The following is a 26,791-nucleotide window of genomic DNA, read 5'->3' as shown; positions in this document are numbered from 1 at the left end:
TGCTCGTTTCAGATATTGTATATTCATACTCAGGGTTATCTGAAAACACACAAGTTTAAATTATGCTTTTTATCCCTCTCTGCCCTCCTGCTTAGATGTTTTCTGGGAGCCCTGCTCATGCCAACATTCTGATCCTTAATCTGGGAAAGAAATACTTTTACTGGCTGTAGAAAGATAAAAACCAGAGTGCTCAAAGCAGTGGTCATGCTTTAGCAAAGGCAGAGGAGCAGGATGGACGGTTGGTGCTCACCTTATGATCATTGTAGAAAGGGTCGATGTCCTCCAAGGGCTCCCCAATGAGCTCTGGAGAAACAGTCCCATAGATATCGGGCAGCTTCTTGCAAGCTTGCAAATCAAACTGAGGCTGAGGTTTCTCTTCCTCGCCCAGCTGCTCTCTGTATTCCTGCTTGGCATTCCTCGCAAGCTTCTCCGCAATTCGCTTCTCGATCGCAGCCAAGGACTCGGGCGTGAACCGGTGGAAGCTGTTAGTACCCGGTGGTAACAAGAAGTCAGCCATCTTTTCATCCTGCTTTGTCTTTACTGGTCTTTACTCCTAGTAGTGGAAACAGCTGAAATAAAAAAGTTACCAAAAGTTAGTGGCACAAGAAACGCAAGAAGAACAAAGCCATCAGAATAAAAAAAAACCCCAAATTCAACCCCCAAATAACTTGTTACATATTATCAGGAAACGCCTCATCTATTTTTATGTGGTGAATAGAACACCAAGGAAAACAAAAATGACTGAAACTGTAATTTCAATAAGGAACCACACATGATGAAAGCTAAACAGATTTTATGGATAGACTGTGGAATATTCTTCAGCTCTTCAGCCATTTGGGATCCTAAATCCAAACTAAGAAGTAACTTAGATCCACACAAGCTTAAGTTTCATTGAAAGCCACAGAGATTTGGATTCCTAATTCATTTTTGAAAATGCAGCTCTGGGAGTGGATGAACAATGTTCCTAAGATGACTGCAAGGCAGATTTAAATCAGCCGATGTCTGGCCACATGATGCAAAATCTAAAAATGCCCCAGCTGTTCTATTCCAAATTTAAAGAGTGAAGGGTCAAGTTTAGATTCTTAATTCCCATAAAAATTCTTCATAATCTCTGTCTTAGGCTTCTGCAACATAAATTTCATTTTCCTTTGGGATAGGAAATACCATCTTCAAGATATCTCTCAGGACTTTTGAGCATTTTCTTTTCCTCCACGCCCTGCAATCTGAAAGATGTTGGAAGTCCAAATGTGCCTGGAAAAGCTCTGGGACCTTCACAAGAGCATGCGAAGCCTCCAAGATGCTGAATAGCCACTGCTGCCAGTTCATCATCTGAAAACCAGGCTCCTTTCACCCAGCACCATTTTGAACATCCAGGAGTTGGACTCAATTATCCTTGTGCCTTCCAGCTCAGGTTATTATTTTATTCTCCGATTCTAACCAAAACCTGTGAAGTTTGATCATCTTGTCCTGATGTTACTTCAATGTTAACACTTCCAGTCTCTGCCTGAATGAAAACAAGTAAGAATTGCCACATCTCTTCAACTCACATGAATAAAACCAAGCGTGAAAAGCACAGCTGAACAAAAAGCCTTTTTGTATCTGCACTAAACAACATGGATAGTTGTGAAAATTAATGTAAAACTACTGTTTGAAAAAGGATGAAGCTTATCCCTGTTCTAGTAGCCTGCACAAATCCATCCAAGTTCACTGAAGCCGTATTTTACAATTTAAAGTGACTTTAGAGGCATGTTTTTCCAGCGAGAGAAGCCCTCACTCCGCAACAATTAAAACTCATTTCACAGAAGAAACACAGACTTTGTATTTTTGCCACTACCAGGCCATTCATACTCAATCAGAATACACTCTGGTGACAAACAAAATAGTAGATTTTGAGGTGGGCTACCCTCTTTCATTCAGCAACGTGTGCAGGATCCCCTTCTTTGTTCAGCCACAACTGTTGTTTTCTGCTTTCACGTGGTATTTGTCTACTTACAAGGGATAGTTCCAGATAGTTTGTGTCTATTAGGCTCTGTGATGACAGCATTTTTGTTAGCAAACAAGACTCTAACTGGACTCTGCGTGACAAATAGCATATTTATTGACTCAATTTCTCTGAGTAAAGGACGCTTTCAAATAACTACTGTTTCTCCTATTCTGACTTCATTTTAAAATGAATTCATTAAATTGTCATTGATCACAGTCTATCACACAGGAATGATTTACTGAAGCTTGTACATTATGTTCTGCACTAGTGCTGGTTTGAACAAGCAGGGCTAAAATGAATTATCCTTCCTGGAGTTTGGGGTATTCTGACATTCTTCTTTTGTTAGATTTATTCTCCTTATTCCTTTCCCCTCTCCCCTCCATGTCATTTGGTTTAGCCCCTTCCTCCTGAAAAACAGGAAATCAGAAGCTTTCCCACAAATCAAGTTTCTTACGCTCAACACTTTGTGACTCAGCACCAGTGCAAGCAAATAGAATTTCACTTTCTATAAATGACATCAGTACAGGTGGCCAGAGAATTCTCCAAGTTTTTTTGTCCTTCCCATTTTTGTTTCTCTAGAATGAAACCTGTCTCAGTGCTGAAGGGGACAACAAAAGCCTGATCAGTACTGCTGGAAGAGCACAGATGAGGTCTCTAAACCAGAGAGGAGAACATTGTGGGCTGCTAGTTGAGGTCCACATGATCATGAGCTCTGTGAAGGCAGTGAATGGGGAATGACTGTTTCCTTTTCCTAATCATATGAGTGGAGAAACTTCCAATGAAATCACAGAGCAGTGGCAAAAGGTCCATAAATGGTTTTAACACAAAGTTGCTGCCTCTGACGCCTTTTCCTGGTCTTAAAATCAAGAGTCACACACAGTTAGAAGGGGAAAAGGGATTTTATCTTGGTATTTATTTTAAGGATCCTTAGGTACACACTTCCAGGTCAAATGCACCGAAATGCACCCTGCAATGCCCACCCCCAAAAGATCGGGTATAACATTATAGGTGTTACTAATTATCATATCTATCAAAGATTCCCCAGTGAGAGGCTCAAGTGAGCCCCCTTCCCCAAGGAGCCTTCCCCTGGATGGTTCTATCTCAGTTTACAGAACGTGTTCTGGAGAGGACCTTGGGGTCTGGGGCACACTGATCCCCGGCTACAAAGCTTCTAAAATGTTGAGTCTCTCAGCTTGACAAACAAGTCCAAGAATGTCGGCAAAAAGCACTAAGAATACAGAAGTTGTAAAAAAGGTATAACAGGGGTATGAAAGAAAAGGGAAAAAAATCTTCATGGCATCACCTCTGACTCAGGAACCTGGGTGCAAGCAAGAAAGGCTACTTATGCTTGTCCTATTTTAACATTCTTCCCAGGCTACCAGTCCAAAGAAACTCATCCTCTGCTGTTGTGTGCTTTGTCCTTACAGTCTCAGACTTCCTTAAAGACTACCAAGAGAAGCCATTCTGTCAACAGAACTACTCAGTTTTCTTTAAAAAAGAGAAACAAAAGAAGGATAGGGGATGGTGAGGGAGATAAAATAGCCCAAAAAACCTAATCAGCATCAGAGGTTTTAATTCTTTTTTCTAATGGGAATAATTTTTGCTTAAAGCTCTCTCTTATTACAAAACTGAATCAAATTCAAACTGGTCAAAACCAGACCTTTTCAATTTTATCTACAAATTCCAGAAAGGTAGCTGCCTAGAAAGAACTGGAAAATCCTACACAAATTTCATTAGTGCTTTTGCTAGTCATCTATTTAATTTTTCTTTTTAAAAAAGTATGTTTCAGCACTCTTACAATTGATAATTCATGACATTTTTTGTCTTCATATTGTATATACGCTAAAGTTCCACATTTTAATATATATATATTTAGCACAATTCTTTTTCAATTTCATATGCTTTCAGGAAATGGACAAGATAATTTCATGGGTCCCTTCTATGTCTAATTTCTTTTAATCTGTGAATTGCAAACATTGCTACAAATAGCCAGGGTTAGCCCAGATGTTTCTTAAAAGGGTAAGAAAGCACCGCAAGTTAAAAAGGGAAATCATCAATGACTGAATCAAAGAGCTGGAATGCCATTTCTTAAGAGATAATAGCTGTTGTGACTCACGTTTTTACAATATGAGCCTGGATTTTTCCATTCCTCACAGGCATATTTTTGCAGTACAAGGCTTCAAACACATTGTTTCTGTGATATCACCATGCACAGAGTGAAAATTTCCCTCTTGCTTTTTCAGTTAGCATCGGTTGTTGTTGATAAACCGCGCTGGTTATGTAAACAAAACATGCATATGAAAATAAAGCCCTAAGATGAATTCTTTCTTCAGCGTGGCAAGAAGTGAGAGCAGTACAAACAAATTAGGTATTGCTAGCACCTGTGTTTATTCAGAAAGATAAATGCTGTTTTCCATTGCAGTTTCAGCCTCGCTGTCATGGGCTTCAGCCATTCCAGTTCAAAAAATCTTTCAGGTTCTCAGAACATCACTTGCATGTCCTGCAGATCTCCCTGTTGTATCAAGGACTCACTTGTTTGTATTTCAGACACTTGGCAGTGGTAATAAAGGAACCAAACTGGAAGACCAACGTTGTGAAAGTGTCTTTAACAGACATGCTCATCTTGAGTAGAACTGTACTCATTTACCTTTTAGTCATTTCCATGATGGCACTCAGAAAGCTACTACCAAACGTGGGCTGGGGACAGGGACGTTCCCACTGCAATTCTGCTAGTCCAAAATCTTATAAAATATTAATCTAGAGCCCTAAATTCTCCTTTTCTTTAAGAAATGTTTGTGACTAAATAAAGATTTTGTGTTCCTAGCTGCTGTGGTAAAAAGAACAGTAATGTGGATGGATTTCTTTTCAACGTTTGAGACTACATGGAGCGCAGTCATCCTTCCCCCCCACACACTCCTTTTCCACATAATCTCTTTGGCATTTTCCTTTGACCTGCAGAGCACAGAAAAACATGAGAATAATAGGCTAGGGAAATAAAGAACAGAGCAATGACACATCTAATTTAACGTCATTGATTAACAAATTCATACACGTACATTTACACATAAACACAAACATTTAATCATATTTAAAAATACTATAAGTTGATATGGGGTTGCATGGAAGTTTTATTCCAACCATGAAGTAATGGCTTCATGGAGAACTCCTGCTTTTAATTCAGATCAAATAAAGTCTTTCTGTAAAAAGACCAAGAAGCTAAGAGAGCCTAGGTGACTGAGACACACTTCATAATTTTACTGACAACAAACAAACAAACAAACAGCCTTTTGAGACTTAATCCACTTACATTTATACCACAGTTCACATTCCACAGTGAGGAGGTGTCATGGGAAATTCTCTTTTAACTGAAAAATTTCTGTTTCTGTTAGCACACACTTTGAGGGCTTGTGTGCTCACATCAAGACAGTCCTTGAAATTTTACACAACACACTCGTTACTCCTGCTTAAGCTGATATCTGGTTTGTTTCTTTTTTCTCCAACAGACATCATTTTTTCAAGACCACAAACAATGGTTGTTTTCATAGTACATGTTCTTAACACATATAATCAGCCACATCTTCAGCTGCCATAAATCAGCACAGCTCTGCCCAAGGAAGTCACACCTGGGTAATGGATCTTTTAGGACCAGGAATCTTTGTCTAGAAATGCTTTCTTTAAAAAGAGCACCTTCACACCAGAGCATGAACACCAGAGAGTGTGTAATTGAGGTATTAAACTAATGGCCCAGAAGGTAACCAAGCTTGCAGGGAGCTGGAAAACCCCGAGCTTTTTGCACCCTGTGAAGGCAATCTGCAAATGCTTGCTCATCCAGAAACATCTTGTTGGGTGAGCTCCAAGGTGAAGGTGCAAAAAGGGGTGCTGGAGAATCCAGTGCCTGGTGGAGACCAGGCAGGCTCCCGTGGCTGGTCTGCAGGGGAAAACTTTTGTATTCCACAAAAATCTGATGGGAATGGCTGAAATGTTTAGCTCTTGATGTTCTCCCAGGCAAAGCACAGTGCTGAAACCTGCCCAAGCTGACACAGGAGGAGATGTGAGCCAGAGCTCCTCTTGCTGCCCGTGTCACAAGGCAAACCTGCAGGTTGATATGACATTGCATAACACATTTCCCAAAACAGGCCCTGCTGTTCACCATGGATGCTGATCAGGGGCAGAAATAAATATGTAAGAGAACTCATTGCATTCACATAGTTGGGAAAAAACAAAACCAAAACAGCACAAAACGTCCAAAACAAAACTTCAGAGTCACAGACCCACAAGCCTTTCATCACAACCAGCTCTGCCTACTCAGTATCTTCTTTTAAATCCAGTTTAATGAGTTTTGCTGGCTCCTCACTCATCAGAATCATGGCACTCTGACATTGCCAATGACTTATTGAAAAAATAAAGTCTTCAGAAAGCCAACATGTGCTAAAAGGAAATGAATTCAGAAGATTTCATCCCGATATTGAAAGGGTATCTGGGGATGACAAATGTTATGCCAAGAATTAAATGCTGGCACTAAGTCTTCTCTTATGATAAAATATATATTTTTAGTGAGCTAAAAATATTCTGCTTTCTTTGCAGGTGTTTTTATTTCAAATTATGCTGCAACCAAATGACATAAATAAGCAAGAGGGAAGCACCACATCATAGTTACCAATGCACATCTCTATATTTTGCTGAGAATTAAAATTCCTTGCACCCAACAGGTTTTCATGTCTATTTTAATTAACTAGAAATTGACCTCAGAGTTATTTTACTATAAGCTACACAGCCTTCAGATCCAGGGAAAGATTTCTCCTTTGCTACTCTGAACCAACAGAGCTTGGAAAGAGCCACCAAGAAAGAGGAACATTTTCAGCTCAGGATGCAGTCACTGGCTTTTGAACAAGAAAGAAGAAATCCACAGGAGAACTCCATGTTGTGCCAAACATAATATGCAGTGCTAACACTGTAAGGTGCTTTGAATGCTCACATGAATAAAAGATATCAAATCTGGTCCATTTTATTCACAGAGTGTTTTGTAAAGACATAAGGATATAGGAAGCTGTAAAACAGCTATTAAAATATATTCTGGTACTGTTATGGGATGGCTGCCACAGAAAGAAGGCAGATTTAGGCTAGACAGAAAAGTCTTGGCTGCATGCTCCTAGGGAAGAAGGAGCCACGTCCGGAAAGCTGCCTGATGTATCACCACAGTTATAGGTAAGGCTTTCCTGATCCCCTCCCATCTAACTTACGGAGACACATTTCATCAGCAGAAAACAAACAGACTCAAAAAAGCCAATCATCAGAACTGACATGTTTACATTAAGAGAGATGGATGAAACTCTGTAAGCAAAGCCAGGGCCTCTTTCACAATGGTAGCACTGAATTAAGAGACGAACATGACACAACAACTAAACTTCATTTTTAATAGTGAATAGAGCGATTTAGGTTTTCCTTCTTTCATGTGACAGCAACAAAAAGAGGCTGAGGTGAAGGGTCAAGAAAAAAACTGGATGTGAAAGGCTGGGGGAGACAGACCCAAATCACACAAAGTTAAGCTGTGGGAAGTGGCAGGTCCCCCTCCTGCATCTGGCTGATACGAGGTGAAACAGCAGGTCCTGCCAGTCTGCAATAGCACTTCACTCCATAATCACTTCCTTCACTGAACTCCACCCTATCCATACTCCTGCAACATACCCAGCTTCCCATCCTTCTCCATCCACCTCTATCCCTTTCCTATGCCTTAGCTAAGAAAATTCTCCTATCCTCCCACCTACTTTATTCCAAGCAAACATAACCTTTGCACAAACATGTCCTTGCCCACAGCGATAACTCTCAAGTGACATTCACACCAATTCTGGGAGATTTTGTCACTAGTACTTTATTCTCCTCTTTGTCCCATGCAAAGCATCTCTGTCTATGATGGCAGGTGCCCCTGGACAAGGATGGAGGCTCTCTGTCTGAGGTTTTTGGATAGTGTTTGGTGTTAATGGAGCCCCAGCTACCGGCAAGCATTTTCACTGCTTTTGCAACAAAATACAAAGGAGAAAAAAAATAAAAAGGCACAGATTTAGAAGTGCACTGGCAAAATTATCTTTCCTGGTAATGGTGATAGATTCAGGAAGGATAACAGGGAATCTACCAGGAAGTTGATGCTTGCTGGGATATATTGAAGATTTGATTAATTATTTAGTGCACTGTAAATTTGACAATACTATTTGGAGAAAGCTGGTGGCTCCTCTATTCTGATGGAAGAGATTTCATCCCCCTGCCCCCCTGAGAGACAGAGATTATTGCTGTCCAGAGAGGAGGGATATTCTGCCTGTTTGCGATTGAAAACTGCCTGGGTTTGTCTGCCAAGTTTAGGAATCAGAGTTAAGAGCTTACGTGGGTTCTGGGGGAGCAATCCTCAGATCATGTCAGTCAAGGGGAATATTTTGTGTGACTGCAATAGGCAGTGGGTCAGACCCCTGGCATCAGAGAGACAGAGTTATTTGATTTCTGCCATTCCTTTCAAAGAAGTTTACTTCAGCCACTCGGCATAGCTCCATGGAAAGATGCAATGGATGCTGGTGCTGACTGACAGTGATTTGATTTGAATTACATAATGCTCTAAACCATTATGTAAATGAGTCTGACAGAAACATGGAGGCAGAGCAGCCAGGGATTTTTCATTGTTTTTTTTTAAATATCTAATAGCCTTTTAATGTTATCACCAAGATTGCCGCCTCGCAGCTACTACATTTTGCTGGTAGGTTAGCTGAATTAAACTTTATTTCTCCTGACACTAACTAAAACCCAAAGTGTATCTGAGAAAATGATGAGGAGCATTTAAAGAGTGGTGAATGTGGATGATTTTAGAGGTGTATGAGTAAGTCACATTACCAGGAGTGGTTTTGGCTATGTCCCACTGATATCAATGAGACTCCCGCTTCCGAGAACCCTGTGGCAATCCCAAGCATTCCTCCCATTCTCCCCTGTATAATTTCCTCATCTTTTTACATGGGAGAATTTTTCAGAGTAAATAACTCATTGCACAAGCAATTCGTTTCCAAAAGTCATGACATTTTCTGTTAATTAGCAATAATATAATCATCCAAACAAAACTGCTGGGGACATTGCATTTACTAACAGGCTACATCCAAATATACATTTATGTGTCAACAGTGCATGCTCGAGTGGTTGGTAATAGTCAGATGGGCCTGAGGCACAATGCACTGGAAGGATACAATAGAGGCCCAATATTGCAAACCCTGCTGTGGCTCCTTGCTTAATTTAGCTTACGGGACCAAACAGTCAATGAGTAAACCAGAAAATAATACATCAAGTGGGCTGTGAAAGAGAAATATCTGATGATGGTATCAATGCAGGGTGTTTTCTAAATGGAAAATGCAGTAGCTCCATCATTTGGGAGCTTGGTTGCACTTCCTGTAAGAAAAAAGAACAACCTAAACAACACTGTTCCTAAAAATAACTTTTTCATTAAGCCAACCATGTCCTGGGCTGCATCGTGAGAAGTGTGACTAGCAGGTTGAAGGTGTTCAGCTCTGGTGAGACCCCACCTGGAGTGCTGCATCCACATCTGGAACCCTCAACACAGGAAGAACTTAGACTTCTTGGAGCAAGTCCAAAGGAGGGGCACAAAGATTGTCAGAGAACTGAAGCACATCTCTTATGAGGACAGGCTGAGAGAATTGGGGGTGTTCAGCCCCAGAGAAGAGAAGGCTCCAGAGAGAACTTGTAGAACTTCCCAGTGCCTAAAGTGGGCTCCGAGAGCAGGAGAGGGGCTTTAGACAAGCACATGTGGAGGTAGAACAAGGGGGATTGGCTTTAAACTGAAAATGAGTAGGTTTAGATTTGATATTAGGAAGAAATTCTTCCCTGTTAGGGTGGTGAGGCCCTGGCAGAGGTTGCCCAGAGAAGCTGTGGCTGCCCCATCCTTGGAAGTGTCTAAGGCCAGGTTGGACGTGGTTTTGAACAACCTGGTCCAGTGGAAGATGTTCCTGCCCATGGCAGGGGGGTTGGAACAAAATCATCTTTAAGGTCTCTTCCAACTCAAGCCATTCTATGAGATGATTCTGTGATTACTAATAGCAGTGATAAACAGCAATTCCACTGAGAGATCATCCAATATCTTGACCTAATCTCTTCCTAGATATATATAAATGTAGATACAAAAATGCTGCTAGCAAGGATTTTTTTGCTATTTTCTAAGTCTGTGAGAGACTTTTCTCTCTCACAGGAGATAGTAGCAGAGTTCTGTAAACAACCCAACACCTGCAACCTTGAAAAGTCTTGTTTATGGTATAGTAGAAAAATATTTTGACAATGGATGTTTTAGGATTTTAGTCAATCACCCCAAGGGGTGGCTGATCCTTTGTCCAATTAGACTATGAAGAAAAAAGTCTATAAAAGAGTTTGTAAAATAATTAAATAAATCAATCTTACTGCACAATTCCTGCTGGATCTTCTCTCCTCCTCCCTATGGCTGCAGGACATGGTAATATACCCTAGGGCATTATTTTTTAATATATAAATACCGTGGTTAAGAGTCCCCAGATGACATTATGTCTACGAGGTATAACAGCACCTACCCTGACAGGGTCCTAAAATGGTGCAGAATGTCCTGCTTGAACATTCAGATTTTCTTTTTGCTTTTTCAAGACAATTTCAACTAAAAATACAAATTTGACAAGGCAATGGAAGATTTTGATCAGATCTGTTAATTTTTAATCTGCCATGTACAAGTCTAATGATTCAAGTACTGCCTGCTCCTCTCCACATCCATCTGCATCTTTATCCATCCTAAAGTGTATTTCCTAAGCTTAGACAGGGCAAATAATGTATTCTAGATATTTTTCACTAAAAAAAATATATGTATTGGACATGCAACTCTTGTGAAATAGCCTCATATTCTCAGAATAGAATGAATCAACTAAAATTTAGCTTCTCTGATGGATTGGAATAGATTAGCCAAACCAAAGAAGCGCAGGATGTTACACATTCAGGGAGAAATAGGCACTGCTAGGGCATGAGTCATCTCTCCTGTTTTCAATGTCTACTTCAGAGACATAAACTACGCTTTAGACCCTAGAAAAGCTTCTGATGATTCAATTTGTTTATTGGGACGCCAAAATTTTGGTGTTGATATGTGCCTGTAGGTGCCTGTGAACTGTTTGTCTACGTTTGCATGTCCGCTTTTCTCTGACAGAGCAGGGGCATCTGGACTGAGAGATGCCCCCCCAAAATTCAGAACATTGTGGAATATGATGCAAGGTGTGTGATGTGTGTTAGTTTTCCTTCTGCCTTGACTCTTCCCAAAAATAGAGACCAGACACCTCCAGCCACATGATGGTGAAGGAATGGACCATTGGGCTGTTCCACTCCAGAGCGTGGCGAACCCTACAACAGCTTTCCAGTGCACACAATCACTTTAGAACATAATATAGATCTTCACTTTTAACAAACGGGGTACATTTAATTCGTCAATGACAACCCCGTTGTTCCCAGAAACGGGGTCATGCAGGTTATCCTGATACTCTCAGACTCACCACAGCCTAACAAATCTAGAAAATATTTTCTGCTTTATGTTTTGTTTCTACAAACTCAAGGGGTGTTTGAGATCTGGATTGTGCAGTTCCATGGGCAGAAGTTGTTTTGCGGTAATATTTTTAAAAGTAGAGTGAAATGTGGGCTAGTGGTACCCATGACTCCTAGGAGATCACAACAAAACAATCCAAAACAGAGCTGAAAGTGCACATCTGTTCTAGTTCACAGCCACTCTCCTACTCCAGTCTTGGGCTTGTCTTGCAGAACGTAACAAAGCATATAATGATTTAAAAAACAGAACAAGTGGAATGGCACTGTTCCTCTCTTCCCACATTAATGTTTAACCTGGCCCCAAAATTTTCTTCCCTGTCTCTACTTTTCTTCCAAAATTATTCTCAAAACTGCTAACTCCAGAAAATCTGTCTTAGACCCCAGCCTATCTCTACCATCAGACAGAGAAAAGAGAAATGAAGTGGAGGAAAGAAAAAAAGCAAATTAGGATGGCATTTCACAGATGCCCCAGGTCCAGGATATATTTCAGACCCTCCAAGGGTCTATTAACCATCCTTTATGTAGGTTTGGTGTATATAAGATTGCTTAATAACCATCTATGGTGGGTTAACCCAGTCTGAGGAGGATGGAGTTAGAGAGAAGCTTGGTGGGCACCTGGCAGCCAGACAAGGTTAATCCTCACCATCTTTTATGGAAATTGTGTCTCTCACTTTTCTCCAAGTCACTGAGCTGCAAAGAAGTTGAAGGATGTCCTGGAAGACATGGTCACAGCAGGCCAGACTGGAGCTTTGCACTGCAGCCTTAGGCTTCAGCATGACTTGGAATCATTGAATCATTTAGGCTGGAAAAGACCTCCAAATCATCGAGTCTGACTTCTGCCTCACTTTTCTGTCCCCTGAAGGGATGCTGCTGGCAAAGAGAGCTGTATAAAATGCATCACAAAACTCACAGGAGAGCCTGCAAGCCGGCCCTGGGGCCCAAGAAAGAAGAACACCAAGCTTGAGAGATCAGACCATTAAAAGGCATTACTGATCCTCTCAATTCTTACAATTTATGATTCTCCCAGATGAATCGAAATTAAATTGAATACTCACATTAACAAAGTAATGGGAAATCCCAGTTCACATGCTTCACATTTAGCCTCACAGTGGCTAAAAAAAAGAAGAGTTCTGCTGATTTATCTTAACTCCTTTCTCCTTACATACCCAAAGCACACCTCAGTGCTGCCTGGTCTACCTGTGTCTGTTATTTAGGTATGGCCTGGATAGCACGGACATCACTGCCTCTGTTTGACCCAGTGCACACAGAATGATCACAGAATGATCGTGGATGGTTTCAGTGAGTTCTGCTTCTGGTGGCTCAGATAGAGAGCAGAGATACAGGCCCTGCTCTTCCAGTCTTTCTGATGTGACTGGTGATGCCATCAGCACCAACCAGCTTGAATCTCACTCTTCACTTTCTCCTCCCTTCAATCTCGGTTCATTTTCACAAAGCTGCCTCCAAACCCTGGGCCAGGGCTGTTCACCACACTGACCCTGCTTGTTCTCACACCCCCATCTTCATTTGGAGGTTCTGACTTAAACTGGCTTTGCTACAAACAGAATAGAAAAGTTTTACCGCGCATGTCTAAAAATAGAATTGCAATCATCTATGCTTCCGTTACTTTAAAACTAAATTTATCAAGAGATTATTCTTCCGTGAGGTTTAGCACATAAGATGTCTTATGTTTTAAAGTTCAGTCATTTCACAGTTATTTATGAGCAGAAAATCTTACAGATTAATTTTCTAAAGAAGCACAGTGAGTTTGGGGATCAGAACTCCTTTTGGTGCAAATGGTCCCAATAACTCTGCAGTCCATCAAGATAGTTTTCAGCTATTTTTGTAATATTGTTTGTTGTGTTCACAGATAATGTGCATCTGTGTACCAATAAGGTGAAATATAAAAGGTTATAGTTCAATGTCAAAAAAATCTTCCAAGTAACAGTTAAGAGCCTGATGACTGAATAAGGAGAGAGGAAAAACCATGTAATTCTCTGGGGGTTTCTATTTGTTTAGTTTCTACATTAGACAGTTCTTTGAGTGCAATTGATTTTGTAGTTTCCTCTGTAGTTTCCAATTAATCATCCTCCCTCTTTCTGAAGATGTTTTATACAAAAACAGGAGACAGGAAAACATTTCAAAATAGGGAAATGTGCTTATAAAACCACAGCACTGGTATGGATATGCAGAAGTGCAGGTTCTGCATGAAACCACCCTTTGGAGGGGAAGGGGGAGCAGCATTGCCTGTCGTGTGGAACAGCTGACTGCAAATTTCCTATTGAAACTCTATTTCTATGGAAAAATGCTTTTCCAATAGAGAAGCATTTAAGTAAAGAGCATCTACTTTGAGTTACAAATTTCTTTCTGCAACAAAGAAGCCTCCAAACTGAAAAGGGAACAGACTTATCATAGAAAATCACCATTTTTCATGGGGGGGAAGCTTTCTCTCCAAGAATGATGGGAAACAGGCCAGAAAACACTCTAATCACATCCCATAGCCGGTTCTCCCACTGGCTTGACACTCCTGTGTCTGTGTTTTTAAAACATATGAAAAACACTGGGAATTTCCCATAGTTATCTTAATCCAAATATAAAAATGAATTTGGAAATAACTTGATCTTCACCAAACACATTGTATCTCTTTAAATCACAAAGCAAAAAAAATGACAATACTGATTCAAAGCCAGGAAAACATGCTTTTCTTCTAGAAGTCATCATTACAGCCTCATCCATGAAACTTTTGACTGAGGACAAGTATCTTTTGCAGCTTTGAATGAGTAGCAACGGGATTATTACAAAAATAAATAAAAGATGAGCAAGCTGCCACTTAAGCTATGGATTTCCCACTGCAACAGCTTCAAAACTTTCTTGAAACACAACAAATGAATAAAAAAAAAGGGGAGGCAGACGATATGGCTCTGTCTAACTGATAGCATGAAAACACCAAGCACTTTGATTCAGATGAATAAATAATGACGGCGTGTTATCCAGGAAACAGCGCAATGCCAAGTCTGTTTGATCTCAGAACAACTGTTGGGTAAAAGTATTCTGAAACACTCTCCTGGGCACATGGGCCAGTTGCATCTCAGCTCTGTGACTTTGATTATTTAAATGGGACTTTTATTGAAAGAAGGAGTTTTGTCCTAGAAGAAATTTTATACCATGTCACCTTCCTGAGGGGAAACTCCAGCGCTACTCTGCTTATTTAGGAGGCTGGGGTTGTAAGAGTGGGGGAGTTCCAAGCATCCTCTGTTACTGCTCTCCTACATCCTAAATTGAGATGGAAGTAATGGGAAAAGAAGAAATGAGGGAGGCTTGTGAGTCTTGCCTTTTGCATTTCAGGGCTGCCCCAGAAAAGCCCGGAAATCATCCTCCCTGCAGCTTCCAAAGCCCACAGCAAGAGCTGTGAAGCCCCAGGAGCATCTCTTCTCCCTCATCACTGCACAGCAAGGAGCACTGCCCTCATTTCATGGCTGGGAGCACATGCCAGCCTGACTTAGGTGAACGGGGATGCTGAACACGCAGTGCCAAGGCACAGGGAGTGGACAACAGGACTGGGGGGGGACATACTTCCTTCAGCACTCCTGGAACATTCTCCTAAGGTGTCCATGTGGCTGAGACAGCATGTGGTACAAGGAAGCTTTGTGGATGAACCAGCTAGAAACTCTCCCCTGACTCCAGCTGCCCTATAATCTCCTCTGTTTCAAGCTGTGCTTCCAAGCCTGAGTCCAACCCTTAAACGGCTGATAAATGAGTTCATTGCAGTCCACTTTAGACAGCAGAAAGTGCTGCCTTCTCCCAGGTCAGTCTGACACAACTCACCTTCTCTCCAAGGGAGAGTCCTACATCACTCAGATTAGCCCCGAAATTTCATACCCATCTCTTTTACGGGAAAAGTTAGCTCCCTGCCCTTCTCAGAACATCTAAAAACCCTCTAAGTTTACAAATATGCACTGCCCAGGCAGGTGCCCCTGGGCTTGTTCACCTTTTTTCAGTATAGTCACTCTCCCCATGAAACACTCCACTGAACACATGGTTCCTTCCCTAATAAACAAGGCTTTGGGACCCTGAGAGCTCAGCTGAGAAAAAAACCCCAAGCACTAAAGCAGGAAGCGTAAAGACATCTGAAAAATGCTCCAAAGCTTCATCTTCCAATAAACATATGAACTATAGCAACTGCCAAGAATTATGACTGCATGACATTACATCCAGCTCCTTGCTCTTATTAAAAAGTAAGCCTGGGCATCCAATGGGCAGATGGGCAGCACCACACAATCTGCTCTGATCCACCATCTGAGTTTAAGGGATGCTCACAGGTTGCCACAAAACAGAAGTTTTCGTCTTCAGGAAACACGTGAACTCTACAAATAGCTGGGTTTGCTGGAGTGTGTAGAGAGAAGTGAGGAATTTTGGAATTTCAGACAGCTTTTTGTATGGTCCAGAATGTGATGTCTTTCAACCTTCCTGCTACGGGACTATAATGGGCCCTGATTGTTAGTTTTAAACAGAGGAAGGTAATTTGCACATTTTTTTGTTGAAAGTTAATAATCTTGGAAAATGTTAAACTGATGAACTTCTTTTTTTTCCTGGTGAGTATGAGAAGTGACAAAGTGAGATCCTTGGAAGCATAGCAATATCACCAGGATACTCCATGCAAATCTTGAGAGATCACCTTTAGCAAGATGAGGATTATTTTACATTCATAGTCCCTGATTTTACAAAATGTCAGTTTTCTCAGCTGGCATTGGGTGCAGGGTTATTGAGGTCTTTGTGTGACCACACCAACAGCCTGTGCTCTCAGTGCTCATACATAATAACAAAGAGGTGATGTTTTGGAGACTGTGAACATTAAGTTGATTTTAGTTAATCAAAAACTTTTGGCACTATTAGCTGCAATGCTGAGCCATAAAGAATATCCTGCACCTTTTCAATACTGTTTCTGAGCTACATATCCTCAAATTCCCCAAGATCTATCTGATCTAAGCTGGGATAGATGGGCAGAAGGATGCAGACAGGAAGGAAAAGAAACACCACGAGCCTTGTTGTGCTGTGGGGTCCAAAATAAAGATACAGCATCAAATTTGCATTTCCCAAATTTCCCTTCTGGAAATGTACTTCAATGCTGTTGGCTCTTACCCTGAGGGGTGGTGCTATGAGTCTTTTTTGGGACTGCTCAGATTTTCCCCTTGCTTTTATAGATGTTGTTCCTTGCTGCACCTCTTAGCAGAAAGAGAGAAGCATAATTTATTAGGAGGGATGGTATTTTGATCTGTGACCATCAATAAGTCTGTGGCCTTCAGATCAAACACCATTATCAAGACTTCCATTGAACTGGAAACAGCATTAGAGGAGAGACAGCTAACTCAGCATTAATCAAGATTTTTTTGTTCTTCCAGTATCTGAATATTTCTGATAGCACCAAACCTCTGGAAATTCCAGGCAATCCCATACAGATGTATTAAGGTGGGCACACAGGCAAGTGAGTTGTGACACTGCACTACAAGCATTACACCCCAGACTGATAGCATAATCATTTCTAGGGTCCAGTATTTGCATGTCAAGATTCAGAAAACTATGCAAATATCTAGTCACAAGTGTCTTGCATTACCAGCATCAGAATTTAGACGAGGTACAATATACATTTAGAGACCAGCCCAGTGTCCTGAAGAAACCCAGTAGCAGTCTAGTAAAAACTTCCAGTATAACCAGCATGCTTGCTTCTCTGCCTGACCACAAACTGGTTAATCCCAGTTAAAGCTTCAGTTTAACCAGCATCTACAGCCTTTTAAACCTGGAGCTCAGATTGCAGTTGTGTTGGTCAGCTGTAAGAACAGCATCCTCATCACTGTTCTGCACAAAAGAATTGCAGGTCTGGCTCTTTCCGCTTTCTTAATATTTATGCATCTGGTCTGGCAGCATCCATCATCAGGGTAGCCTTAGCTGGTGCCCCAGAGGGATGAAATAATGGCAATTTCAAAATGAGCCACAAGATGAATGGGAATGAGGAGGGAGGGAGGGAGCTGCTATCAGGAGTCTGTCAGAGTTAGGTTATATCAGGCAGTACCTCTTGCAGCACAGGAAGAAAAATAAACCACCGCAAATTAGCAGCAAAGGAAAACAACAAGGGCGTGAGCTTGTCCCAGCAGAGGGTTGGGATGGGAGAAGCATTTGGTAGAACCTTGAGCAGGGATCAGGTCCCAGGTAGAGGCATAAAGTGCTTTGCAAGGGACTTTGCAAGCTTCAGGTGTGAGGAGTGAGCCACTCCTGGAGCACACAGCGTGCACCCACATCTCCCACAAACGAGCCCAGCACAAGCAGAGGCAGAAAGTATCTCTTCTCAGCCTCTGGAGAGCAAGTCACCAAAAGTCACTGCAAATCACTGCAGCCCTGCAGGCCCCAGGAGCAGAGGGAATGCCAGACTTCAGCTGGGAAGCTGCTTTCAGAACTTTTCCTGGCTGCAGTGGGACTGTGGATTTCCCCCCAGCTGCCCACCTGATGGAGCAGGGTAAGGGCAGCCTGGTCCCTCCAGGACAGCAGGGTCACAGACAATGACCCCTTTCAACACAGAGCTTCATTACACTCACCACATTAATTCCCTCCTCCCAGACTCCTCCAAGGAGGAACTTGGCTGAAGTTCTGTTGCATCGTCAGGGGCTTTAGATTAACACAGACAACAAAGTAAATTACTAATCCCGAGGACTAGGCAGGGTATCAAGCATTCCTTCACCATGTTAAGTGCCCAGCTGAGGGGGAAGGGCAAGGAAGGATTTCCAACTCTGCACAAACATTTTGAGCCTCTAAATTGAAGCCCAGCCCCAAAAATTCCTGTTGCTATTTTTTGTTCTTTGACAGTAGCACCAGATTAAATTATTTTGCACTGGACAAATGCACTGTGGAGTGACAAAGGGCAGAAAAATGTGAAGTTATTTACCTCTTCCACCAGCAAGATGGAGGGATCCCATCTTTCCAAAGCTTTTTCCTTGCAGCCTATCATCCTCTACCTCCCCATGTAGAAAGTGCAGCTGCACCATGAGCTGGGGGGGGACATGCTCAGAAGGACTGAAAGCCCAAACAGCACCAGGTGAAACCTCTTCCTTGGCAGGTGAGAACTTAATCTAGTGTCCATCACCTCAAACAACCCCCTTACCCACCACCTCGTTCCTCCAAATAGAGTTCAAAGCACTCATTCTGAGCTATAAACTTGTCATTGAGAATGCTCAGAAAATACTAGAACCTCAGCCCTACTGGTGCAGAGGGACAAGACAGTCTCTCCAGGCTGTCAACTGGAGCTCACTCCCCATCTTGCTCTTCAAAGCTGCCTCGTGGGCCCCAGCAATGCTTTGAAGAGCTCAGGCACTAGGACAACAGGGATGTCACAGGAGCAGGAGGTAAGGGAGGAGCACTACAGCCTAGCTGGCTCCCTGGGCTTGTGTATGGGGGTGGCAGGTTCACTGACAGCTATTCCTTTATTTCTGGATTTCTGTGTCTGCATGAAAAGCTGTACCAGCTCTGCTGTATAAACAGTAACACAGAAAATTGGGCTAGAAATGCCAAGATTACCAGAGCCCCAAATCCTAACCTCGTACCTTTCCTTCACATTTCAAGATCTGTCACCAGGAACATATCTATCTTTAGATGGAAATTAAATTCCAGGTCTTAATACCTGCACAGGCTTTAACTATTTTTGTCCTTGCAGCTGAGGCTAACAATTGTCCCAGCCCTCTTCCCTCAGATGAAAGGCTCCATCAAACCACATCCCTTTCCAGGGGTTTGGGACTCCTCCTGCTTCATGGGATCACAATTGTTTGCTCTGAGATGTGCACAGGGATCAAAAGGTTATCAGCTTTGCTGTGCATGCAAAGTGGCATCCTCTTCTCTAGAGCACCTCATGGGCTTCCCACATCCCAGACTCTGTGAACGTTGGCTGGCAGATTCTAGACTGCAAAATGTTGTCCACTGTGAAAGGTGCCAGTCAAGGGCGCATTTGGGCCTGAGATAGGCACAGCCAATTTTCCCTACTCAACTAAACACCAGATTCACACCTTTACTGAGGAGAGGAAGCAGAGTCTTCATCACCTGCTCAAGGATAAAAAATGACTTGGCTTGTCTTACAGCCCCTCAACAAACAGGTACAAATCCATGGGGCTTGTCTCCTGGAAGCTTAATCCTGTTTTGGGCAGGGGGTGTTCAGATGTGGGTAACTGAGCCACTTCTCACACACCAGATTTCAGCTGCTGAGACAAGGGGCTCGGTGGGAGGGCTCACATCAGTGGGATGATGACATTCAATATTGCAGGTGTAATGTAAACAAACAGTCAGAGGAAAGTAGAGCACCATTTCTGTTTATGCTGCATCAATCCTTTGTAAATACTCAGAGCTTTTAGTATTAACTACCCCAGACAGTGAAAAAAAACCCAGGATGCAGAGAGGACATCACAGGAGTCCTTGCACTAGTTTTTTTTTTTCCCTTTTTAGCCTAGTTTCCTGAGGAAAAAAGGCTTATCTGGTCATGCTGTCTGTCTTTTAATCCCCTCTAATAACTTTTGAATCCATTGGCCAATTTCAACCACACTTGAGACAGATGTAGATATTTCAGACATACTAAACTCATGGTATAGAAATGGAGAGCTAAGCAATATAAATCAGTGGCAGTTTGTGCCTCTTCTGTGGTGTAGCTCCAACCCCTTATCCAGTCAGCATGTCCATCAGTTTAGGCAGGCAAAGGAATCCTCAAAAGCCATTGCACACAAGTGGTCAGGAAGAGCCCATGGGTTTGGAAGGGTGAGTTAAAGATAAACAAACTAGACCCATAGGAAATGATGATGAATTAGTTTTGCCACTCTCAGACCCATGGGAGCCTTATTTTTCCTGTTTTAGGATAATAACCTGAGAAAAGCAGAATCAGTGTTTCTGTGAAGGGATTAATATTGTGGCTTCTTCTCTCATCCTTTTCTGCCTTGAGAGAGTAAAGTCTAAAACTTAGCTCCTGAAGAAAGAGGAGGAGACCAACACTGGTAACATGAATAAATCCCTTAAAGCAGGACCATGCAGAATAACAAGATTGTGAAAGGCACTCAGCTCTGCTTTGGTTTGGGGTAACAACTTCATGTAAAGCCTCTGTCCAGGGCAGCAAAGCAGCAGTGAAACACTCCCACAGGAGCCTGACAGTTGGGCTGAAATCCTGCTCTCCTGAGAGCAGCATATGGAGCACAAGAGCTGCAGAAGCAGCCTCTGAATTTACACACATTTTTAGTTTGATTTCCCTGACTACACACACCACACTGAGAATCTGCAGCTAGAAACAGACCTTGGTGTCTTAACAGGAGGTTTTGTGCACGCAGGCACAATATGATGAGAGCAAGTTTTAAGCCAGGAGCAGAAATATGCTCCCAAACTCTTGTGCCCTTGCCACAAATGGATGCAGACAAGCACGGGACTAACAGAACTTTTTCCCACATGGCAAGCTCGACGTGTTTCAAAGCTTACACATACACACAAAAAAATAAAAAATCTAGCTCAGCTGCTCTATATCATGAGAAATGGCTGATGTGCCCAGCACACTGGCAGACTGCCTGGCTACCAGCTGTGGTCTGACTCCTAACCCTGCTAAAAACAGAGGTCTGCCAGTGGACACAGTGCCACAGAAGCTGCAGAAAACAATGCCTGCCTTTGGATGAGCCTGAGAAACCACGATCAGGGCCAACGAGATGAACACAGGGCTGGGGGTGAGACTTTAGGCAGCTGAGTTCTCTTCACTGTGGATAGCAATGACCTGGCATCCTGGAAGTCGGTAGGAAAACTCAACCCTGGGTTCTGCCTGGAGGGCAAAAAGTTCAAAGGACTCTAAACTGCCATGTGGCCAGACTGAGAGGAGTGTTCAACTGGGTGCCTGTAAGATGCATTTCAAACATTCCCGTAAAAATGCCATTTCCATGTAAGTCCTACACATGCAGGCTTGCTCCACTCCTCTCCCAGTTAAGGAATGCAGCAATTATGCCCACAATGGGAGATCATCTCCCTGCTCAACAGCCAAGCTGCTCTCCAATCCGCTGAGTTCTGGTTCTGGAGGCAGGTCTCTCCTCAAAATCAGCACCTGACAGGCAAACTCAAGCTGCTGGCTTGAAAAATTGGAAGGACAAGGCTTTAGGTGTCAGGAAGGCCAAATTACACTTGGAATTGTTTTTTCTGGGTTGGCCAGTGCAGATCTGAAAGGTCAGTCTCCATGATCTCTAGGAACCTTGTGCTCTATTTCTCTCTCCTGCCCTCATGAGCACTTCCCATGCAGCCTGAATACCCCCATGATTATTAACCAGGTTGTGATTTTCAAGGCCATATCTGCTTACCCATCTCTAGGATTCAGGATTGACTGTCTGCATGTCCTCCACATCTTGTCTTGAAGGCAGCCTCAGGGCTGCTATCATAAAGCAAGTTAGTACAAATTTTTCCCCACAGGACAGTTAATCTATTTGCTCTTTCCTCATTATTGTCACTTCTGTATTCCTTCATCCTGTGAACAGATCTGTTCAGGTCAAGATGCTGAGAAAAATCTGGATTGAAAAGTCAAGTATGGTTGGTTATGTAGTTCCACCATAAAAGTGAATGACTCTACTTTGCAGTCCTTTTCCAGAAGGTGCAGCTTACTGGTCTCTCCTGGAACTGACAGGAACCTTGACAAAAGTCAGATGATTTTACCTCCAACCAGATAAAACAGAGTGAAGTTCAGCAGAGAACTATCTCCATGTGATTTAAACAAAAGTTATGTGGGCTTTTCTCTTTGTCACCTTGTCTGGCATGTGTCCTCTGGGTCAGTTGTGACCTGGAGGATTATTTCTGCCTGTGTTATAGAGGCGTTTTTTTCTTTCTTTCCAGGTATACAGCAGATAAGAAATGAAGATCACACCAAGTTCATTCAGGTCTCTGGCACTGCAGGGCTGCATTATTGCAACACACTCAACTGGGGTCTAACTTTCAAGATTCTTTTGTCAAGAACATAGTGAGGCAATCTGCCTTCTGAACAAACCACACTGCTCAAGCACATTACACATGAAGTACTCATACATCTCACTGCTAATTCACTCCCGTGCGTCATTCAGCGGGAAAGTCCTTAGCAACAAACTCCAAGAAAGATTTTAGCCTCAGTTATACCAGTTCTGATGCAGCTGTCTGTGATGTAGAGCTGAGCTGTGTCCATAGGAAGATCCTACCTCTGGAATTCAAACATATTTGGAAAAACATCTCACCTCAATCTCAGCTGAATTCAGAGTAGGACAATTAATGTCTTTCTGTTCATTTACAGCTGAATGCAGATTTCTCCTTAGCTCAATTTCTGAGTTGCCATTTAGGATCTGGAGACAGCTCCTCCTGTGCCCTGCCCTGCCCTAGAATAAAAAAGATTGGTTCTCTCTTAGCCACAGCAAAACAAACCTCAGCTGTAGCGTGATAGGTGTCTTTTAAATCCTCCTCACAAAACAGCAGATAGTACTTGAGGCTTGACTTAGCACTTGGGCTTGATCAACACCCAGTGCAGACGAGGTGGGAAACACAGCGTGACCTCCACGGCATTTCATGTCTTCACCTCTTCCTCTCCTGTCTAAGCAGCAGCAGTGCTGGCACAGGCAGGAGCTGGTGCCCAGCCTATGTGCCAGGAGGAGCTGCAGCTCCCCACACTCGCTGGTTTATTGCTAATGCAACAAATAGCCTTGGGTGTGCAGTATTGGTTGTGACAAGCTGGAAGAGGTCCATGCATCAGATGATGAAGTTGTTCTTGCTACCAGCAGGTACAATTGTCTTTTCTGCTGAACTAGCAGCATGCTTTCTCCTCCATTTGCTCTTAACTTTTCCCCCTTTGACTACTTTTTAAATATTTCACAGATGTTGTACTCTTAAGGCTAAGCTCTCCAGCACATTTTCAGCAGTTTTGCTGAGCGTGCATTTTCAGAGCCTACATGGGGCTAGGATCAGGGTTAGAACCGTTCACGCCAAAATGCTTTGAATGCTCTCTTGCTCCTGCAGCACAGTCTTGACATGAACAGCAAACTCCACGCAGAGAAAATGCTGGGCAGGCTGCAGGAGAGGTCTGTTCTAAGGACTGGAGACCAACACAGACCTTGGCTGAGAAACTCAGCAGCCCTGAAGACCAAAACTCTTCTGTGTTCCATCACCTAAGCAGCACATTTTAGCCATCCTGCATCAGCAAAGCACATGGTGAGAGCACAGATGCTCCAAGTTCATCCAGCACCAATGCAGAGACAGAGGCACCTCCCGGCAACGTCTGGGGTCACACAAGGCCACTGCCACACACAGTGTGCTCTTTCTCTACACCTGATTAACCGTGTAAGGAGTGCTCACACTGCTCCTGTCCATGAAAACACTGAATCCAGCGCTGTCTCTTGGGGTGGGAGGCGCTTCTGCTTGGAAGGAAGCAAAAGCAAGGCGACGGGGAGTGTTCACCTAAGCAGAATTTGAGGCACGAGTGGGAAGGTTTTTGGGGAAAATAAATGAACGGTGGTGAAGAGAGAAGTTCTGGAGAGCTATGGGTGGAAAGACCCTTCATTGGGTCCCTGGGACTGGAAGGGGCATCCTGGGGTTATCTGTGGAGGTTTGAAAAGATGGACAAAAACTTTATTTGCTAGTGCATGGTGTGGGGCCAAGTCCCTGCTGCGTCATTCCTACAGGATTTTGGGCCTGCAATTTGCCCTCAGTTCTACTCTGAAAAATAAGAAAAACTGTGCACCTTGTGGTGAAAGGATGCTTAAATTATTTCTGTCCAATTAAACACCTTTTGGTGAGGGTCTTTTTGTTTTTCTTGGTTGGTTTGGGTTTTTTCTTTCCAGCTATCTCATTTTCTCTTCATTGAAATCCAGTGCCTCGATTTGCCAGCCCAGTTTGGCAGTGTCATTGAATGCCCAGGTACCTCACTCAGGCAACTCAAGAGTACCCAAGGCAAACACAGCTCTCAGGGTGATCTCCCATTCTCAAGAAAACACAGGCTCTCCTCCCTGGAGTGCTATTCCTCTCCTCCAAAATTATTATTCCCTTTGCCTCAGCTGCTGCAGCCCTTCCTTTGGAGGTTTTCTTAGGCCAGCCCAAGCTTCCTCAAGGCTGGCTGAACTGGGAGCAACTGCAGAGCTTCCCAGCCCAGCTGGATCAGCCTCCAAGGAGCTCTGTCTGACCATCACTCCAGCCCTGTGATCACTCTGTCTTGTGACTTCACCCATTCCCTCCTCCTGGAAAAACAACTGAAGTCTCACAGACAATAAAATCTAGGAGCAGCATTTGAATAATCAAAGCTCTGCCCCTAAAAAAACCACTTAAAAATCAGGGCAAGTAACACAAGCTGTGAACCTCTCCTTCAAGTTAAACACATGTGCTGGTGGTCACAGCACCCAACAGTAAAACCACATTGTCATCCAAAGATTCCACCTCCATGATACAATTTTTTTTTTCCAATCCAATATAAAATTGCTACTTTGGTAACAAAGGAGAGGCCTACAGATTTTCAAAATATAGACTAGGCCCCTATGAGTTATTCAGGCACAGAAGTCACTGCTCACCAAAGTAAGGTTTTCTCAATCTGTATTTAAGCATTTCAGAAGGAAACTGGCCTTGTAGCCAAGGTGTTATTGCCTGGATCAGTATTATATACATGGAGGGGAAAAAAAAGTAGAAGACTGTACCAAATGTAAAATGCTGATAGCTGTCAAGAAACCTTGTAAAGCAGAACAAACACCACACATTCACTTTAGCAATTTGAGGCTGTAGAGTGGGAGAGAAGGCCAAAACTAGGAGCACCAAACACAAACAAAACATAATTTATGTTGCTAAATATACCACTGAGGTAAATGCTCATAGGGCTAAAGGGATAATGTTAAGACCCACTATTTTGGCTGCAAGACTCCTGGACTCAGCAGTGCAGGCAAAGGGGAACCCCAAAAATCATTCTTTGTCCATTTTTAACTTGTAATCTGTTGGGTTTCTCATTAGGAAGAGTGGGGGATGACTCACAGCTCACCACATCCCCTGCACACCAGTGCTTGGACTGAAGTGCTCTGTGTGCACACAGCAAGTCCACAGTGGAGCATAAAGAAACCCACAGCCTGTGTGATGATGGGGACAATAGGGGTGTCCCTCCCTTCATCACCCAGTACTCCACAGAATCCAAACTCCAGCACAAGGCAGAGCGTGCTGCTGGCCCAATTTGCCAATCTTCCCAGTCCACAGCAGTGTGATAAACCAGCTCTCCCAGTGCAGGGGATGGTGTCATGCTGAGCACACCTAGGTCATGCAGTGCAGAGCCCCATTAGAGATCCCTGGACCAGCTCCAAATGAGTAAAAGCATCCACAGCACATAATACAGCAGAACATAACGATAGTAGGTCAGGTCCTAGAAGCAATAAAACCACATTAGCAGCATGTAAAACTATGCTAAGTAGCCTCTCTGGTTTTGCCCTGAAAAAAAATAGCCTCATCCAGTAGCTCTTTACTGCAACCATTTACAGGAGCACTCGGGATTTTTTTTAGGTGCACAGCAAAAGCTCTCAGGGCTTGGGATGCCCCTTGGACACAGTGGGATGGGAGGGATGATGTGGACCCTCAACAGCTCATGAAATCAGCCACAGAGAGACAGTGCTGCTCTTCAGCAGAGTTTCCTCATGCTCAGGGTGTGACTGCCTGCAAGGTGCATGGGGCAAGAGGATTTGGGCTGCTGGAAGAAGTGATGCCTCCTTGGGGTTAAGGGCACTCCTGTGTCTGAGAGCCCAGGAACCTGACTGCTGCTGAACTGAAGAAGCAGACACTTGAATCCAAGAGTAAGAGTTAGAAAATCTCTGAACTATAAATACTCAAGTTCCCCAAAAAAGTCAGTGAAGCACAGCTTTCCCACCATGCCATGTTTATCACTATTATTAATATTTATTACTGCTGTGATAAATAAGATAAATAAGCACGTAAGAGAGGTCGATGGTCCCTGCAACAAGATTGTTACAAAGAACCTAAATTATTTTGCACACAATCTGTGTTTCTTCCAAGGGACGCTACCCTACAGCTGATACTGGGATGAAAGGGAACCCAGCAGAGATTGCACTTTTATTACATATTTCTCCATCAAAAAACTGATTAAAGTTTGCATTCCAAGTACAGCTATGCTCTAGGCTTAAGAAAAATCTTCTCATTTGAAAGTCATTTCTCTCCCCTGCATCTGGGACAATCAGCAGCATGAAA

The 26,791-nt window shown here is 42.9% G+C and overlaps 1 protein-coding gene across 5 annotated transcripts in view; it reads right to left on the bottom strand.

Moving 5' to 3' along the window:
- LOC104686420 (sodium channel protein type 5 subunit alpha) overlaps positions 1-26,791 on the bottom strand; it is a 215,177-nt gene that overhangs the window by 173,873 nt on the left and 14,513 nt on the right. For all 5 annotated transcript variants that reach the window (XM_039549365.1, XM_039549364.1, XM_039549366.1 and 2 more), the window contains exon 2: positions 251-569. In XM_039549365.1, coding sequence (XP_039405299.1) covers positions 251-517 — 267 coding nt within the window. In that variant the 5' untranslated portion in view covers positions 518-569. The remainder of the gene's footprint in view (positions 1-250; positions 570-26,791) is intronic.

The sequence above is a fragment of the Corvus cornix genome, chromosome 2 (assembly GCF_000738735.6).
Source record: "Corvus cornix cornix isolate S_Up_H32 chromosome 2, ASM73873v5, whole genome shotgun sequence".
Classification (NCBI taxonomy): domain Eukaryota; kingdom Metazoa; phylum Chordata; class Aves; order Passeriformes; family Corvidae; genus Corvus; species Corvus cornix.
This window is presented reverse-complemented; position numbering and strand designations above follow the sequence as displayed.